Source organism: Argopecten irradians, chromosome 16 (genome assembly GCF_041381155.1).
Source record: "Argopecten irradians isolate NY chromosome 16, Ai_NY, whole genome shotgun sequence".
Taxonomy (NCBI): domain Eukaryota; kingdom Metazoa; phylum Mollusca; class Bivalvia; order Pectinida; family Pectinidae; genus Argopecten; species Argopecten irradians.
In genome coordinates this window covers 9851448-9872176 of record NC_091149.1, presented here as the reverse complement: position 1 = coordinate 9872176, position 20729 = coordinate 9851448, and the positions used below count along the sequence as shown (strand labels likewise).

The 20729-nt window shown below is 35.9% G+C and overlaps 1 protein-coding gene across 3 annotated transcripts in view; it reads right to left on the bottom strand.

Moving 5' to 3' along the window:
* The window catches only part of LOC138310338 (uncharacterized), a 91976-nt gene that overhangs the window by 7094 nt on the left and 64153 nt on the right, over positions 1-20729 (bottom strand). For 2 of the 3 annotated variants that reach the window (XM_069251516.1, XM_069251518.1), the window contains exons 11-24: positions 11981-12243; positions 10188-10319; positions 9712-9870; positions 8606-9323; positions 7926-8102; positions 7336-7553; positions 6515-6623; positions 5367-6128; positions 4793-4918; positions 4444-4622; positions 3972-4140; positions 3434-3532; positions 2722-2839; positions 1116-1133 (exon numbers count right to left, since the gene is read on the bottom strand). In XM_069251516.1, coding sequence (XP_069107617.1) covers positions 1116-1133; positions 2722-2839; positions 3434-3532; positions 3972-4140; positions 4444-4622; positions 4793-4918; positions 5367-6128; positions 6515-6623; positions 7336-7553; positions 7926-8102; positions 8606-9323; positions 9712-9870; positions 10188-10319; positions 11981-12243 — 3247 coding nt within the window. The remainder of the gene's footprint in view (positions 1-1115; positions 1134-2721; positions 2840-3433; positions 3533-3971; positions 4141-4443; positions 4623-4792; positions 4919-5366; positions 6129-6514; positions 6624-7335; positions 7554-7925; positions 8103-8605; positions 9324-9711; positions 9871-10187; positions 10320-11980; positions 12244-20729) is intronic. The other variant, XM_069251517.1, reaches the window with a different exon arrangement.

The following is a 20729-nucleotide window of genomic DNA, read 5'->3' as shown; positions in this document are numbered from 1 at the left end:
TATGATAAACACGTTCCGGTGTAAATATCCGTTAATTTGTTACAAGGATCATCGATTAGAATCCATATACAATAATCCGGTGTAAATATCCGTTAATTTGTTACAAGGATCATCGATTAGAATCAATATACAATAAGTATTCAGTAGTTTAATAAGATATTAATCTCATGTTAAACTGATCGATGAAAGATATAAATAATAACTCGACAACGAAAAATTATGTATGAAATGAACGTGTTCCAACAAAGACGAACATGACATCCAGTCGATGACAGACTAATATTCCTACTTTGCATATTACAGAGTTACCTCCCCTTCGAGTATGTATCCATTGTGACGTCATTTTTTGTGAGTAAAATTCGCGTCGTTTTCTCTTGGTGATATGACGTTAAGTTAGCAAGCATGTGACGTCACAACCAATACCTACCTGCAAGGGCAGATAACTTTGTAATATGCAAATACAGAATAAAGCACCGTGGGTGAAGCACAAACACATGATATATAGATGACACGTCTTATATATTTCTCTGTATTATATACAAATCCAGTATACCGTGCTATTCCGTGGAAATGACTGGTCATTTTAGATAAGATTCCCATTAATATTATACTGCAAACCAACTTATTTTCGCGAGGGATTAGTTGTCGTATAATCCAAGGGGCATGAAATAGCGAAAATTAGTCATCGCAAAAATCTTTTAATTGAAGTAGCAGTGGAACAAATGAGTTTAAATTGCGAAATCTAGTTGCGGTGGGAAAGTCGTTAGAACGCTTTAAGTCGCCACAAAAGTTGGTTTACAGTAATATAAAGTTAAACAAATAACATTTTGACAGGACTTAAAAATGTTATCGAATTGCGAATAATTGTTTTAATAGTTCGAGAGCGGCTTAGAAAAAACAGATTTTTGAACGTAATTGAAATTTAACTTTGATTTGTTTTAGGTGTGTAGTGGTCGTAAGTGATCGTAACCCCCTGAAATTGTTATAAGAAAGCAACAAAGCAACAACTCAAGGAATAGCACAGTATCTGTAACAAATTCTCTGCAATCCAGGGCTACTGACATTACGGGTCTGTGATGTGTATCTGACAGAGGTCAAGGTCAAATCTACGTTACCTGGGGGTAGTTAATACGCTGGAATCAAAACAGTAAACGGTTTGACATCTTATAAAAGCAGTATGTTGTTGCTAAATCCGCTATCATAAACACACTGCTCTTCCATTTTGAATGTCAAACCAGTAGTTATCCGACACTTATCGTTAGCGAAAACCACTATATAGCGTATAACAACATTTTGCGTCATCGTAATTTTCATTATATTCGTGTAATCGTAATGTTCAACATTTGCGGGTCATCATAATGTGCAATATATTCGCATATACAACAATTCTCGACATCGTGACGTTAAACAAAATCGCGTATTCATTTCATGACATTGTAATATTCATCATATTCGTAAATACGATAATTCGTGCCAGTCATTTGCACCATAATCGCGAATAATTTAATTAACAATTAAGGATTTTGACAACCGTGCATTTATTTTACGTTTTGTACATTCATTCGCGAAACATATGAATTTGAGTCAAAGCTTTCTAGCGAAATTACTCGAAAATGTGTATCTCGCAAAAATTAAGTGGTTTTCAAAATATTTGTTATGACTTAAATTTGGGGTTTGTGTTATTACAACTAATCCGTCTTTGTGTATTACAGAGTTAGCTCCCTTAAGAGTAGGTACCAATTGTTGCGTCATTATTTTGTGAGCGCAATTCACGTCGTTTTCTCCGAAAAGTATGACGTTACGCTCGCAAACAAATGGCGTCACAATCAATACCTACTCGCAAGAGCAGATAACTCTGTAATATGCAAATACAGAAACTCAGATTACATTGTAGCAAACATATATCATAACTACGGGAAGAAATGCATTTAAAAAATCAATAAGTAAAACTAACTGTCTACGTTTATAATTTTGCATTTCATCATATTGAGGGAAAGTTAAGTGTGTTCTGCACTTTAAGATCACAATGACATATTCTAAATCTTAGTTGAATAAAATGACAGTATTCATGTGAAAAAGCAATACCAAATGCCTCCAGCAATGATTCAGCATGCAATAGCAGAAGTAGGAAGATTTGCTAAACAATAAAGGTGACACATTCAAGCCATCTATAGCAAGAAACAAAAACTAATATTTTCATGATGAATTTCTAGAATCAAAGAAATTAAATTTAAGTTACAAATTGTCATAATATTTACATTGATACATTCAAGCCGTTTCATTTCAATAATGAAAAAATAAAGTTTTCAAAAAGAGAACAAAAAAATCATCAATACAAAATGAAATGTGATATTAATATTAAAGGTATAAATACTTAAACAAAAACGAACATGTTTTCGATGATTTTAAAAATAACTAAATAGAAACCATTACATTCACCCCACACATATCCTAGTGAACTGTTCCATTCTCGAATTTAGAAGAATTGATATTATACCAAGGCTTGGACAGGTTTATTCTCATTAACATTCAATCTATAACCAATATGATAAATATTCAGAAATCGTGTATTCCTTTAAAATGGCATGAGGGTAGGAGAATTGGCGTTTGCTAATATGGTCCAACACATTCACCTCTCATATGTAATAATGAACTGTTCCATTCTGAAACTTAGAAGAGTTTAATATCATCTTCAGGGTGGAATGGATTGTATATACTTACATTGGTGGTACCAGGACATACTGTCCATCCTTTATCATGGTCAGATCTCCACTCCATTCTATATTGTTGTCGTTAGCATGGGCCAAATCAATGAACCGGTTACGGTTATAGTAGAGTCCTGTAACAAATAATAATCAAAGTACTGAAAGTACTGATTTAAATCGGTACAATATTTAACAAATATTAATCAAAGTACAGAAAGTACCGAAAGTACTGATTAAAATCGGCACAGTCCTTACAAATAATAATCAAAGTACTGAAAGCACTGATTTAAATCGGTACAGCCCTACAACAAATAATAAACAAAGTCCTGAAAGTACTGTTTTAAATCAGTACAGCCCTATAACAAATCAACGTACTGAAAATTCTTAATCAAGCCGGTTACGGTTATAGTACAATCCTGTAACAAATAGTAATCAAAGTCCTGAAAGTATTTTATAAACCGGTACAATTTTGTTCTAAATAATATCACAGTACTGAAAGTATTGAGTTAAAACTGTTACGACTATAGTACCAACCTGAAACAATTTTATCAAAGTTCTGAGAGCAATAAGTAAACAGGTTACGGTTATAGTGCAGTCATGTAACCTTCATCAAAGTATTGAAAGTACAGAAACCCTTGAATACATTTAGTTGTGACAAATTAGAGCAAACTTTAACGGGGTCATTAGAGGACGAATTAAGAAGATCCTATAAAAAAAGAGAAACCTACCTCCAATGATTCCGTTATAGGCGTTCATAACGGCTCCGTTGGAATCCTGTCTTCCACCAATGTATACATACTGTAGGTTGTCGAAGATGGAATGAGCACCTGTTCAAATATTATCATTAATAATAATGGTTAATCTGAATACATAGAATACGAATGTTACGACAATTTATCTTTTTTAACGAAAGAAAATTATTCATTAAATGATGTATATAAAAATATTTTAAAATATACTTTAATAAAACATCGCAACGGTCACCTCTCTTAAATGAAAGAAACGAAAATCATTTTCATAAATATGGATAATTAAATAAGAGCACCTTATTTCAATATGATATGCCAAGACAATAACACACTTTTTTCCATTTGTGAAATAACTATTTAGAAAGTATTAGCTCTTACGTGAGCTGGGTCTAGTGTGCTTACTGGAGTTCTGTACACATCGACATTTTGTTTAAGTTTGACTGCATTATACTTGTCAATTAGTATGATTTGAGCCAGATAGAACAGTGGTCAATCATCAGAGCAACAAGTGGCTTACCAGAGTGAGTTAGGTCTTTGGAATAGCCATCCACGTAAAATCTGGAGCCGTCAGAATCTCTGTAAAAGTTGACCACGTGGTAGTTACCGTCATTGTACTTGATGTTGTCGATGACAACGGTCTGTGCGCCATCTCCAGTGTCATATTCGGCCACAAGAAAGCCATTCTCCTGTAAACATTAAAAAGGAAGACAAGTTATATCAATTTAATTTAACTTAGTTTCAAGCATGTTTTGATTTTCTCCTTTAGAGGTGTTAAAATGAGATCTTTCATTCTACACTAAGGCAAGAAAAAAAATCTTGTAAATATCGCAAAATTAAAAAAAACATATTTGGATATCATTGTTGCATAAATAATCTGAATATGAGCGTAAGATTCCTAATTCCAATGATTCAAATATTTATTCAAATAATAATTGTTGTTGTTTTCAAAAAAAATCAACTACTTTATATAGAAGGTGCTTGACACATACCAGTCGTATTTCGATGTACTCGGTGCCATACAGGTTATCAAATCGGGAGAGGATGCCGTCTGGTCGGTATGTCATGAAGCCAAGAGCGATGTTATCCTTGTCGGAGTTCATTGTGTTCTTATAAGTATAGGTAACAATGCCGTCAAGGCCCTTCTTACCGATGTATAACCCAAGGGGATCTATCAAAGAGAAATGTTATGTGTATTATACAGATCGAATATCAGGTATGAGCTGTCCCCAGACCTGCTGCATCTTTGGCAATGTAATATGTTTAATTCCAACTATTTTCGCAGAAGAAAAAACAAACGAAAATTATTTCACAACGAAGTCCGATCTAAATCATACTCACAAGCTTCACATCTAGGCCCTGCGTACGCTGTGAGGTCACAGTTACAGGTGAAGGTCGTTATACCTGGGGTACACACGCCATTGTTCTGACAAGGGTTACTACCAGACGGGCAAACACCGTTGATATCTGAAATGCACATTATCAGTATCATGTATACCAAGATGCCTGTTTTATTCAATAGAGAAACTTTTAAGTGGATGGACCTTTTTTGAGAACTGTAAAAAAACTTTCTTTCGCGGGCGATTTATTTTCGCGAATTTCCCGATCAAGGTAAATTCGCGAAATCTATCTCCGCGAATCAATATCTTAGATAACTCCTGCATCATTGAATTAAAAGATATCTCCATTCAATTTTAAACCCGCAAAGCTTTATTTCCGCGAAAATGTTTGAAAAGGAAATCGCGAAATTTAGTACCTGCGAAAGAAAGTTGGTTTACAGTAGTTTTATATTAACACTTTTCTCGTTAATGTTATTATCCAAAATAAATCCTAAAATTATGTTTAGCATGATTATATCATGGATTGCAAGTAACAACAGAGTCGACAAACTATTTCAGATCATTTTCGTCCATACCTTGACAAGTATCCAGCAGAATAGCACTGCTGGCATATTTCTGGAAATCCGGAGTTCCCGTATTCAAATGCACAGACGCTAGGCAGCCCATGAATCCGGTGGTGGACGAGAGAGTGGACTTCACAAAGGCGTTCAGGTTGAACATGTTCTCCGACAATCCGCCGAGGTAAAGGTTATGTCCAGAGAGTTCAAGGTCGTCAGTGCCAGCAATCGGGATAGTTCGGAGAACATCGTCAACTCTCGCCTGATACACCCTGTTTCCATTGCTCTGTCTGACTTCCCTGACTTCGAATGTGTGCCATTCGTTATCATCGATTTTCTTATTGATTCTGTTCGTGCTGGTCCTGTAGCCATTGTTGAAAGCAAATACTAAATACCCTCCGACCAATTCTACAGCAATGAATTTACCCTGTCGTCCCTTATTAAAAAGAATGACGCCATCAGGCTGACTTGTACGGAATTTGAATGTAATGTGAAGGTTCCCGACCTTGGGGAGAGGTGTCAGCATCATGTACGCCTCACGTGACGTGATCGTGACTGGGTTATAAATAGGAATGGGCGGAGTCTGGCCCACACCAATGTCGGTATACCAGATCACGTTCAGGTCTGGCTGTTGGTAAAGCTTGGCGAACAAGTCGACGTCATCGAAATAAACATTCTGAAGGTAGCCTATATAGTTTGGTGATTGGGTAGCGGCTGAGGTGCTGGCTCCGAAATTTATCTCGCCAATGTTAATGAAGAAATCTTCTCCCTCCAATGTTCCTACAAAACCAATACAAAATGTTATACCAATCTTTACAGAATTGTAACCAAAATCTACCGTATATTTGTATTCAACAGTCCAGTTATAGGTGATTACAATTAGTATCTTATATCAGTAATAAACAACAACAACAACAATAACAACAACAATAACAACAACAAACCACAAAAACTTTGATATATGATAACGGTAAGGTGTAATAGAAAGCGTGTATTGGTAATAGATTTACTAGTTGGATAAAAGAAAACAATGTTCATTGCAAACACAACAACAATTGGATGAAATTTATCACTTTGATGTTTGATAACTATAAGTGAAATACTGGAAAACATGTTTTGGTAGTAAAATTACCAGTTAGATACAAGAAAATGATGGTATGGTTTACCTAGTTCGTGCGGCTGATTATCCACCCAAAGTTCCACCTGATTGGCTCTTCGCTTTAGGTAGAGGTCGTGCCAGGCATTATCGTTAAGATTGGATCCCGTAGTGAACGTCTGTTAACATATTAAAGACATTGTATTTCCCATTTGCATGCTCAAGAGTTTTCTGCTCTTGTGGATAGGTATTCAATCGTGACGTTACGTTTTTGCGAGCGTAACGTCGAATTTTTCAGAGAATTGATGGGAGTTTCGCTCACAAGATAATGAATAATCAATACCTTCCCGCAAAACATTTGGAACTCCTCGGATGTAAACAAATATACAACAGTTACATCCGAGGTGTTTTGAGTATCCCGCAAGGGAGACAAGCGAGGTGACACAATCCAAAACCAATCTACATTATCTATGTGTTACACATTATTGATTGTAGGAAAAATTTATAAAAAACTTGTGGGCGAGACGTAAGTTACCGTTGATTTCAAACTGATAGGTGACATTTGATGCCGTTACTTACATGAGAGTTCCTTCTGTAGTGTCTACATTAATTTACTCACGTATACTAAAATAGTATGCTTAACACCACGTGTTTTTGATAGTTGTCATATTTTCTGTCATAATCTGTAATATTCTGTCCCTGAATAACCATTGGTATGCCGTCATTTTGTTTCAAATGTGACATGAAATAACTTGGTATTAAAAATTACATAAATAAATCGATAGAACATTGTCTCCCGGAAACAGCGTATTACAAAAATTACAATTTGATTGATGCGCTAAAATAAGATTACTCATAAGCCATTGCGTCAGCAGTAAATTATATATATACCTTTTCCTGTCCGTTCACGAAGAACGTGATTTTGATTTTACCGCCCTTTAACTCTCCTCTGATGTACTCTGGATGACGTTTAGAAGCGGTCTGGAAAAGGAAGGCATCCTCAAACATTGTGTTGAACCGGAGGGCGATGTCGTTAGTGTGGGTCTTTCTTGTCGTAGAATAATAGTAAGACACGGAGTTCGTACCCTGGAATCCGGCCACAACGGCAACTGTAAAGGTAATCAAAGTACTGTAAGTACTGAAGGATGTGTTATTCAACAACGGCATATGTAAAAAAATACCAAATTACGTCATAATTAATATCTGCGGTCAAGAGCAAATATTTGGTTTGGTTTGGTTTGTTCGTTAAGGTTTAATTCCAATTATCACCAAGGGTCAATAAAGGGCGGTCTTCCATATGCGTCATATGCTGTGATATGTCAATAACTGTATGCGTGTTGGGAGACAGCGGTATACTCGTGCTGTGTCTCCTTGTGATAGTTTAACTCTTGACCTTTTTATAGTGCTATATCACTGGAACATGCCACATACAAAACAAACAAAAATCCCAGAATATTTTGAAACATTTTGTAAATACATACGTTGTTCACAAAGTTGTCCCTGGTAGCCAGATGCGATACAGTTACAGATGAACTGGTCCATCCTGTTATAACATGTTCCGTGTGTACATCGGGAACTGTCACATCTCCCCTGCATTGTACAGCCAGACTGCACGTTCACATTGTTAGGTATGGACACACTGCCCCTCATGTCGGTAGCTATCAAACACAAAAAATCTATGAACGTTTGTTTCACAGTATTATATATTAAACTGTACAGAGAGGTTATTTTAGAAGTGCCAGAGTTATGCGGTTAATAAATTAGAAGTATCAGTATTCAAACCAACTACATACAGATCGAGGTATCGAGTAAGAGCTAGAGACCAGACAGATCGACATGAATATATTTTCCCAAATAATGCAGTAACTGTATAATTTTTATAAACAATTTTAATAATATTTCGTAAAACAATTTGTTTGTTCGATGGTTTATCGACCTATTAATAGCAATGACCATTTAAAGACGTGCCAAGTTTAAAGGAGGCGGAACTCCGGAGTACCAGGAGAAAAAAAACCGACTTGGTCGGTATGTGACAACTGAAAACTGACATATGTTTGCGAGACAACATCGAGTAATAGCCGTGTCATATTGGCGGTAAACCAGTAACTGACTAAATGCTCTACCCTAAAATGTAAATTACAGTACTGGAATCAGAACTTACAGAATTGTCTGATTATGAGGTCATCAAAACAACCGTTGTATCCCACCCTTGACCAGATGTACCAGGGGTAGGTTCTGTCAATGGGGAGACCACCAACATACAGGCCACTGTTAAGGTAGATCTGGTCGCGAGAGGTCGGGTCGATCTGCACTGAGGTTGTCTGCCCATCAACATAAATTACTGCATCATTCTGACGGAGTTGTAAACGGATCTCGTGCCAGCCACCCTCATTCAACTTGCGGTCTGACACCTTTTGTCGCATTGGTCCTTGGCCGAAATTATATACCATGTAGAGGTAGCCATCAAAAATCTCAAAGGCGCAGAAATATGGTGTGCTCAATCTCTCTGAAAAGAAAATCACTCCTCTGGGTTCAAAGGTCCTAAACCGGAAGGAAATTGATCCCTGACTTCGCATGTCAACGTATCCAGGAATGTGCAAGTAAGCTGATCGGATGGAAATGACGTCGAGGAGTTTATAGCTACTTGGTCTTGGTCTTTGTGTGGGTCGGGGAGTCGGTCTTGGAGTCGGTCGCGGTGTGGGCCGGGGTGTTGGTCTTGGGGTGGGGGCCGGTGTTACTGGGGGCCTCCGCGTGGTCCTTGGCCAGGGATCACCAGGACGGATGATCTCGAATGTTCCGTGCTGGTTCCCTGATTCTATGTACTGAAGAAGGCTCACTATGACAACACGAACAGGTGAGATCTTCTTCTCATACTCGACCTAAAACACACCGAAACACAAATTATCGTAAATGTTCTTGATTAAAACATGGAATTGGCATCTTTAATATGTTTGATTGACTAGGCCAACGGTCGAAATAGCAACGATATATTTAGTCACATATTGTAAACTCGAAAAGATATCTGTCGGAGACCCAATTTATCTCAAATTATTTTGTTGGTTCCGAAAAAAAATTCACCTGTCCATATATTAAAACAATAATTCGTTGATCATACCGACTTCGAGTTATGAAAGTTTACATTATAATACATACATCGAGTTATCGAAGTTTTAAAGTATCTACCGAAATTCAAATGGGTCTACCTATTTCAAGTTATCGCAGTTTGACGATTTTTGAAAATTTCGAGTTATCGAGTTATCTACTTACCACCGTCAGAGCTCCGTCATAACTGGAAGATATCTGCCCTTGGGTAAGAAGTCTGGTGTCGGGAGAGCCTCCAAGATATACCTGGCCCCGGGCCACGAACTGTATCTCCCGCCGTGTAGTTGTCTCCCCTACCAGTGTGTTGTCGATGTAGAACTTGATCTGTTACAGAGTCAGAGATTATGAAAGTGTTAGTGGTATCCATGGTCACTGAATCAGACAATACATCATCAAAAATCACCAAAACATAGCCTGAAAATTTACGAAGATAAGCACTCAGTTACATCTTCAATATATTCAAGTTTATCCTTACCATTTAATCTTCTTTTACCAGTAATTTCAATTTTTTTCTCTTAGAAATCATTACGCTGTTGTATCAACCAATCAAATGCAACGTTATGTACCAATAACGTAATTTTTAAACCAATGAAAATGAAAACAAGATAAAATGTATCACAATCTTCCTATAGGGTACTCACATAACGGCCAGATCTAGTGGCTTTGAATGTGTGCCAATTCCAATCGTTGATATCGCCGACCCGGAGGGACTGAAGTCGGATCTCGCGGACAGCACCAAGGCCTTCATCTAAACCGAACACTAGATAACCGTCCTGAAATATACGTAAAATGATCTTATATTTCTGCACAAGAAGAAACGTCATATCGATGTAGATAAAAACATATCAAAAACGACATAATTCAATAATATATAAAGTAATTTAAAAAAAATCTAAGTTATCTTTTTTAATTTGCTTGGCACAAAACGATGTAACATGCAAACTTATTGTATTATCTCATTACATATTGATTGCATACTTATTAAAATCCAAATCTAAGAATCCTTTACGAAATGTGGAAACAACTTTGAACTTTTTACTTTCGTTTTGTTGTGAATTGTTTAAAGTCAATTTAATCCCAACATGGTTGACATATGAACCTCCATTTGCATCCCTCAAACATCCCAAATCTACGCCATAAATAGCCTTCCGTAAATCCGATAGCATGCCGCTAATATTAACTCAAATGCATCGCAATCGAGAGCAAAATTGGGTTTTATATATCTGGACATTTTCAGATTTTCAGGACAGATTAAAATGAATAATGTTAATACTTCTTGTACAGTTTCTTTTTTATGTATTAAAAAACCAAGAAAAAACACACACAAATCAAGTCAAATGTACAATTTTTCAAATACATTTTGAAATGTCCTGTAAATTTGTCCCGTGTTATTTTCTTCGCGGATATCTGCAAAAGGAGTAAATAGTATTATGGGGGCAAACGAACCAATCGTATATATGGAATATTATGTAAAATAGAGTTCAAAGGTCGACAAGTATTGTGACCTTTATATTGAGAAGTCAAAGGTCAGAAGATCATAACATATTCAGGTTGACCTTTCTTTACCGTTCATGCCACTGTAAAGTCATTCCTATATATATATTTGTAATCCTTCACCACAAATCGTATCTTTGTTGAATTTATCAGCAGCATTCATATCTTAACAGTACTTACAACACATGTTTTCCCGGGAAACGATTCGTTCTGTTTGAAAGATATATCGTGATTATTTTCGTCCCTCACCATTTTTTTCTTTAAAAATTAACCAAATGTTCTTTTACTCAAGTATTTGCATTTTTACCATTTGTTTTGCCATGCGCATGCCTTGTGTTTCCGCTTCCGGTACACGGAAACGTAACTTACGATACATTCTTTACCGCCATGGAATTGGACGTTCTGTTGTAAACATTGATTGAGTTACAAAGGGCTTTCACTATCGTTTCTCTTTTATGGACAACACGAAAACTAACAGTTTTCTTGTCAGGCTTAAAAGATACAGTTTAAAAAAACCGTATTACAGTAATGATATATCAAATTGCAAAAGTTGATTTTTTTTACAGATAAACATTAATGTTTAAATAAGTAATTCAAATATTTGATAATTTTTCTAAAATAGGATATCACGTAATTAAAGAAATCAACTTAAGTGGGTAAAGCAAATCTGTAAAGGGGAACAAGGTAAACACAAAAGCTTCTGTTTAAGCACTTACTGGCACATTTAGTTGACGAAACATTGCGGTCAAATCATCACTATTAGTGATAAAATAAACTCCAATTATCATTAACAAAATAACGCCAGAATGCAAGAAAATACTGTCGACAACATAAATATTAAAATTAAAATAATTTAAAGAAAAAACGTCAATAAAACCCAATGGACAAAATATAAGAGAGAATTTGTTAAGGGGAGATAATAGAAAGGGAGATAACTCACCCTGACCGCCAGGTAAAGGCTCTGATCGCCGCGATGGTCGAGCCATATAAGCCCGTTCGCAGCCTCCGTGATGAACTGAAGAGAGAAAGTTTCGTTCTCCGTGTATTCGACCATCTGGGGGTGCATGCCGGTAAAGACGCTGAAGTTGTAATGGACGTAGGCTCCATCTCCCATGAACCGGATGGTGTTGGTATTCCTTTGTCGCGTCGACACACTTCCACCTTGCTGGATAATTCGACTTCCGCCTTGTGACGTTACTGGGGCTAAAAGACACAAAGACAATAATAATTTCATTTTCGTATTCAATGATAATTATTTCTTAATCCAATAATATGGAATTCCTTTTACATGTACGGCTACGATAAACCATCACAATGCACACTAGCGCAATGCTTACATGTAAGTAATTTCGGGTTTTCAGAATTTTGTATGTAAATTTATATGCAGGATAGCCATATATGAAGTTTTATCAGTGATTCTAGTATATATTAGATACAGTGTAACAGAAGATCATAATGAGAGTATTCTGTTTATAAATATTTTTTGATAAAGAAAGAAATTTTACTATATAATAATGCAATGTGTGATAATATTGTACCACAAATTTCGCATTTATATTTTGTTTCCTGGTAACCCCACAATTTACACGTTGTCGTAATAGCGACAAATTAATGTTAGCACAATACACGGAACAGTTCTGATGGTGTCTTAATTAGAGTTACATCCCTTCCATACGTTGGTACAGTTACCATCATGTCTTATCGATACTATCTACAAAGAAAATCCAAAGTCAAAACACAAACTTTTTTACGGGCGGGGGTGGGGGGGGGGGGGGGGGGGTTAAATGTTTCTCGTCTACGTCTCTGTCTCTTTGGACAATTGCAATCTTTAAGATGATATTACAGGTCGGAGATGCCCTAACCATTCTGATAATGTCATTGGTATGATTGATTTAACATAGTCAGCTAAAACATATACACAAGTGTCTCAATAAGGCTCTTATGAATGTACATTTGAATCGGAAAATAATGTTAATATTTTCATTATGGTTCCATTAGTATTAAAATTAATATTCTTTTATTTTATGAAGTGTTTAACAGCCTCAATGTGAATCTTTAGATTCAATGTTCAATAAAAACGCTTAATTTTAGAGTTTGATGACCTCAGACTGCTATTAATCAACAAAATAAAACCGAATCGGTCAACGCTCCAATAACTGAATTTAACCAAAAGTAAACTTCTCTTTATCGGTCCCCCCATTGTGAGCCCCACGTGCCATGATAACAGACGCGCGTGCCAGATACGTGCTGGGGTGATTCACTGTTAGACAAGGTGTGTACGGTATTGGCCTAGGACAAAAATAGAACTTCCTATCCAGTATTAGTCTTGTCTATACCACATTCCCCTTCTACACACACTTGCGAACATACGATGGTACAATATTATCAAATTCGCCATCATGGAGTGCGAGGCAGCTATGCTGTTTTGTTTACATATAACAATGTTACCAGATTTACTCCTTCGCATCTTTATAACCTGGACGGGGACCAGATTTACTCCTTCGCATCTTTATAACCTGGACGGGGAGGGGATGCAATGGGATAGATATTAAACTGTAATTAACCCCATGGCAGTCCCTGACCTAGGTTAAGAAAGGAGGAGGAGGGGATGCTGGTTGGGGTGGGGGTTAACACCTGTTAATAACAGGGGGGGGGGGACTTATGTAACTTAAAACAATCAAACCATCCCCATCCCTCCAATCATAGCAGAAGCGTTTGTCACAAAAATATCAAACCACAGCCCTAACATGAAACCATATGCATATGAAGATATATTTTTTAATTTATCTATTTATGTATTTATATATGGAAAGACAATTTTCAGAATTCTGAAAAACTGAAATGTTTTTTCAACAAGTTTAAAGAAAATCAATCCCAACGACCGCCATCCAGATCTCCGTCAAATCTATATTGAGTCACTTTATTATCAACGAAGATCTGATAGTGATGATGACACAAACCAAAATAGAGTATACTATTGAAATAGGCCTACGTCATCAATACCTCGTCAACATACAACAATATGGAAACTTCCACACCATTGTCATTTTTGTAAACATAATACGAAATGTTCAAATAAACACTGTCGACCTATTTCATTTGTACGGGAAAGGCAGTTATGCAATAGAACTACATCTAAACCACAGTAAATAATATGGTATACGTTCACGCGAATACTGTCAAGAAAATAAATATTGTTCCTTGATATTGGGCGTTCTCGATTGACCAAACACAGCCGGGTCACCTTACATTGACTTAGTACAAATAGGATCGCTCGATTTAGAACCACCACCCTTCCGGCGAGTATGGCACAAGTAAGACTGTAATTTTCTCAAGTACACAAAGTACAGTCCACTTAGTATTTCATAGAGATACTTAAGCATAACAGATAAGTGTCTCCGCCAAAACAGATCTTAGTGGAAGATGGATGGAAAATGAAACCGTTTATGTTATATTTTATGAAACCAATTAATTTTAGTATAAAGAGCAAATGATAATGAATTAATTAAGGTATCAATGGAAAACTACTATAGATTGTTATACTGAATTTTTGTTTATTATTCATTTACGACTGCAGATATATATCTTAATTAAATTATGAAAGATATTTTTATGAAACAGTGAAAATATTAAACAAATTCGTTAAATACCTTTTCTGAATAAAGGTTTTTCTGAATAAAGGTTTGATTGATTAGCTTACAAATGAAAAATACGCGATGTTTTCGTCAAGAAACTGTTGAAAGTTATTTCACAAAAATAATATAACTTAATCAGACGATGTTTATTTACCAGCAAACTCGTATAATTAGTGTCATGAAGTTATAGTCAACATGGTAAAATACCTTTTATATACGTGTGATAGGCTATATGCGATGACCTGGCCATGATTTCTAAAAGCAAACTACTTTTTCTGTAAGACAAAAACAGACTTAAATCAAAAGTTATTTAATTATTTATAAGATTCATCAGAAAAGGTTTTTATTCCGAGAAATCGGGGCCTACATTCAGAATGTTGCACAGTACTACTCTAGAAGATAGCCCCATTTATCAACGGTACTTAAACTATTGTTGCACCTTAAAGTTTCGCACCTGTCCGCGAGACACACCTACACGGTAGTGGTCATTTATCACCGTGGTCAGTGATGGGCCATTTATACACGACACGTGACGACTCACCCATGACCTATATCTACGTCTGTCTCTGGACCTCCCATCCCCGAGGGGACACACGTGAAGGTCAGATTAGCGAGGCAGAAAATTATTTCATTGTATGATTCAACTGCCCTCCGATTTTGTGAATAAATGTTTCAATACGTACGTTATTTTGTCGATCTATTTTGGTTGAATGAACCGCTAAAATTTTAGAACGCAAAAATATGCTAGATCAGCAAAACGGTAGGGAAGATTTTTCTCTGCCTGCCTTTCTTTGGTATAATTGAACGTTTGTGATTACGCTAAATGGATCAAATTTGGAATATTTCAAGGAAAATGCCTTTAACTGTTACAGTATTTGTGTTTATCACCTATGTGTCATCTTGTTATGCACTTAGCTACGTCTGCCAGATTCAGGAATTCTAGACACACATTTACGAAAGTTTAAAACGCACTATAAATGTAGCGAATTAAACGCTGATAAGATCAGAAAAGCGAGAAATTCGGAGTATATATAACACTTGTTTACCCGAGGGGAATCTTACTGTCTATATATCAGTAACAGAGGCTAGACTTTATATTCCCGGGGACGTTACTTACCTGTAGATAAAAACGATAACGAACGACGTTTTATATGTTTTTACATATGTAAGGTATATATACCGGTGTTTTAAATGTGAGAGGGAATGGTACTTTATCAAGATTCCACGTGAGGATGCAATGTATATTGTATAGAACTGATTAGAATAGAATATTTCAGTTTCTATGTTGTTTTATCAGTATTTCTTGGAGAAAGATTGTAAATTGTATTTTGAGTACAACTTAATTCAGTTTAAATTACCGTGTTATATTTTACTTTGTAGCTTCTCCTGTTAACTTTTATTGAATGTTAGAAACACAAAATTTACTTGAACAAAAATTATTCTGCCCAACAATTGTAGATGTCTTTCGGTGAAGACATATGCATTTTACGGTTCGTTGGCGACCCTCATTTTTCTGGTACTTACTTAGTATTATCTTTACAAACACATCTCAAATGAATTCAAAACAATGGATTCGAACAATTAGTTAGACATAAGGTGGCGCATAATGAGAGAGCATTATACACATTCGGAATACTACCGTTGTTAGGCAAGGTGCCGCCATATCACCGTGTTTTTTAACGATAAAAATACCTGACTAGAGCAAGTCGCATTGAAATAACTGCAACAAACTCTTAATAAATTGTACCTGGTCACACATTATAAGCCATGGTATAGACACTCAGACGTATAAATAAAACTCTCATTGCGTCAATTTGATGATATTTCTATTCGTATGATTTCTTAGACAAGCGATAACATGACTTCCAATTCTGGTTGTGCTGTCTGAATGCGGAGTCAAGTTGACTAAAATTCAATGCTTGCTGTTCAGAAAATGTTTTATCAACTCGAAATAGCTTGAAGGAATCTCACAATCGTGCATTTGTAAATTAGTACAACAGTTAAAAATCGTAAGTAAATGTATGGTATACAATATAACAAATGATAATTAAAACCACACTCCACTTGTTTAATAAACAATCAAATGTGTTTAAAATAATTTTGTTGTGTGAGAATCTGAAATCTCTTCTGTCTTAAATGTTTACTCCGGTGAGCACATCTGGAATCTGATAACTATCTATATGAATTCATTCCGTAGAAATAAAGTACATGTGTATTGTTTGAAATTCATTGTGCTCATCTTTGAAATTGTTGTTTTGCCAGGAGGAGATTGTAATACACACCATGAACGAATACTAACCGATTCATCATCCCTCGTGAGTAATATCTTCTATCTAGATATACACACTGATAGCAGTGTATATTTCATCCCCTGCAGGTAAGTTGCGTTGCGTTTACTTTGACGCGTGGTTCGCAATATATATTACCCAAAGCTTACAGTGTCCCGTTGCTATGCTTACAAGCCAATCCCGGATAAAAACATGACTAATAATGTCACCCAACCCATTTTTTTAAAGTAACTATATCATTAAAAAAAACTTTCAATAATCACAAGAATATCAAAACTTAAAGAAAACGCAAAAACATTTTCTACAATGTACATATACCCATGCGTTCCGGAAGACTGATGACGTTTATTTGATCAATCCCTTTCTTGGTTTTATTGACGATATAATGCACATTTTACATTTATAAAGAAGATAAATAAGAAATACAGAAGACTGTCACGTTTAAAACAAGTTCCCTCTCTTAATTGAATGGAATATTTTTGTAAATATTCGTTATCTTTAATGCAGCGGCCATCTGGTTAATGTTTCTGACATTTCCCGAATAGTCCCTCACGTCTTGGTCACCGCGACTGAATGGTTAATGTGACAACCTACTAGTATTCTATCACTAACTCGCCAACACCGAGTCACAATTTGCCAAATTTGAAACCTAAATGAGACAAATCATTGTTGTTTTTTATTTTAAAATATTAATAGGATTTAAATAAGTCTTCCAGTTGATCTTTTGTCTCCCTGTATTATACACTATAGAATTAATTCTTGTTAGAAAATATGTCTGAATCTAAGGATTCATTCATAAAATAATATTTTTTACATCGAAATAAGTCGACAGAGATACAACAAAGATTAGAATGCATTTGTTCAACAATATCACTTATGCATCGCTGTCAAACCTCAGTATAAACCCGAGTTTACGAGGTAGCTCCGCAATAAACCAATCCATGCGGTTCTTTAACTTATCTGATCGAGACAAAGAAACGAAGCGCATCACACATGTGCACACTGAGCCATGTTATTGCCTTTAATCTTCCAGAAAATGTACAGAATGGTAGGTATTTCATGTCAGCCACTCGATCTCGAGTGTATCGACCAGTTTATGATTTAAGTGATTATGTTCATGGCATGTTCTCTTTATCTGTAATGTAACGCAGCTTAATACCAGGGTCAATATATTGCCGCGAAGAACGTGCGCGCGTGATACACGTGCGTAGGTGTATGTAGGATCATGATGCACATGTAAACCTAATGGTAGTGTACGAGTGGGAGGTCGGTCGGCGTTCTCGATCATCTTTCCTGATATCTACTCCAGAATAAGTGATTAAATGTATGAACCATTAAAATGTCAAGTTGGACTGTAAAGTGAAATCGAAATTCTAATTAACAAATAAATTCGTATAACCAACACTTGTGAAGATACAGTAATTATGCTAATCATTGATCTCAGGGGCTCCATTAGGGGGGACCGATGTATACGATAAGATAGCTGAGTAATTAGGCCCACATATCGTGTCGATCAGATTTCACTTCCGGCTAGCTATCTAAACAAACATCGAGGGATGGTGCAGACAATGACCTTTGACCTTCGACCTTTAATCTCACGATGATGCATGGTGCCAGTTCAGTTGCAAGACAGAGTTACTATAGCTTACTTCATTTCATTAATGATTTATCTTTGAGAGATCAAACAGCTGCATGGTTTGATTTTAAAGAGGCTTAAAATATTTTGTGCCATTCTTCAAAAAAAAAAGAAAAAAAAATCAAGGCATCGATACATCAAAAATGTTCATTACATTTTACTGCAAAATATCTAGCAAAACATGATTTCATGAATTCAGACAATTTAAGAGGCTACAAACAAATAACATTGTGAATCTTATTTATCCGAATTCCACAAATTCTACCTGTGCAAAAACACACAATACATTCCTTACCATGTATACATAAGTACCTTTATATTTTAAATACAGACTTCCCTTGATAATTACATGGAATCAAAAAAATATAATCCGGTTTCGATTTACTAATTACCAGGTAAGGTACATATGAGCCAATTTACTAAATCATTTGGCTTCGAGTATTACATATCCCTTTTTAATTCTAATCTCCGTTTGTTTCTCTTAAACGTATTTTCATTTGGGACCCCATACTTGACCTGGTTTTTACCAACATTTTGGTGAAACAGCACGTACTTTAGTTAAGCCACTAGCTCCAATTCTTTTTAATTTCATTTCAGTTGTAACGAGCAGTTTCATTGGCTTGAAACTTCGTTGAGTATGACGTTGATGTTTGTAACGTCGGTTCTAAGTAGCCAATATAACGGCATAATGATTTTAATAGAAAAAAAAGAGTTCCTCAAGACATTTGGAATTTCGTGAAATTAGATGGAATCACAAGGATTAACTTAGATAGATTATCATTCGTACTCCGTAAAAATCTTTGTTTTGTTTACATATTCCCTTGTTTGATGCAATAGAATTGGCCATGGATTTCGATAATGTTCCTTTAAAGATATCAGATACATTTATTCATCAAAAATATTAAGCGAAAACATCTGTAAATTAAAGTAGTTAATATATATTAGATGTTTTATAAGAACATGTAAATAAAGAAAATGTTTTTGTCGCCTAGCACCTGACATTTGACCCTAATTAGTAAATTTTGGAGTGCCTATCTCGCCACCGATCTCATTTTAACACAACCCAGCCAGCTTAATGAGACTGTGGGCAGCATATAGTGACGGTGTCTGGCATTGCACTAAGTAAAAATACTCCTCACCATAAAACCCCACTTTCATGGCCATTCTTAAACTCCGGGGATTTCTCCATAGTAAAGCATTACAAGCCCTAGTTTCATGACCTTTCCTGAACTAAAAGAAATTTCTTCTCCATAGAACATCAGTGCAAGCCCCAAATTTCATGACTGTTCCTTACCTCCTCGGGGATTTCTCCATAGTTAATGTAACATTACAAGCCCTAGTTTCATGACCTTTCCTTAACTCTCGAAATTTCTTCTCCATAGAACATCAGTGCAAGCCCCCATTTCATGACTATTCCTTACCTCCTCGGGGATTTCTCCATAGTTGCAATGTAAGCATTACAAGCCCCAGTTTCATGACTATTCCTTACCTCCTCGGGGATTTCTCCATAGTTACAATGTAAGCATTACAAGCCCCAGTTTCATGGCCATTCCTTACCTCCTCGGGGATTTCTCCAAAGTTAAGCATTACAAGCCCCAGTTTCATGACCATTCCTGACCTCAAGGGCATTTATTGTACATATCAAAGCATTGTAAGCCCCTGTTTCATTATCATTCCTTAACTCGATGATAGCTACGTGAAAGAGGTGGTCTAGAAGCCAAGAGCTTATATATAGACCGTAGATCAGGTAAATCAAGTATATAAACTCAAGGTTTTTTTCTGCATAGCGAGGCATTGCAAGCGCCAGTTCCATGACCATTCTTTCAAGAGTTTGTGACAAAACTTGTGATTTTAACATTTGCTGGTAGCTAGACCCCATAAATGTTGGCTGACACAAGTTTCCTGACACACCACAAAGAACTTTATCTACATTTAGATAAGAAGGGGCAATTGCAGCTGTCTTATTTTCAGGATTTTTTTCATCGTATAACATTGCCAGTCCTAGTTTAATTATTATTCCTCATTTAAGGGAATTCGCATGTTAGAATTATCCACATCCACAAGAATGCATTATAGAAAGAAAATTCCTTTATTTAAGGTTTTATGAATGTTTTTCAATGGAAAATATAT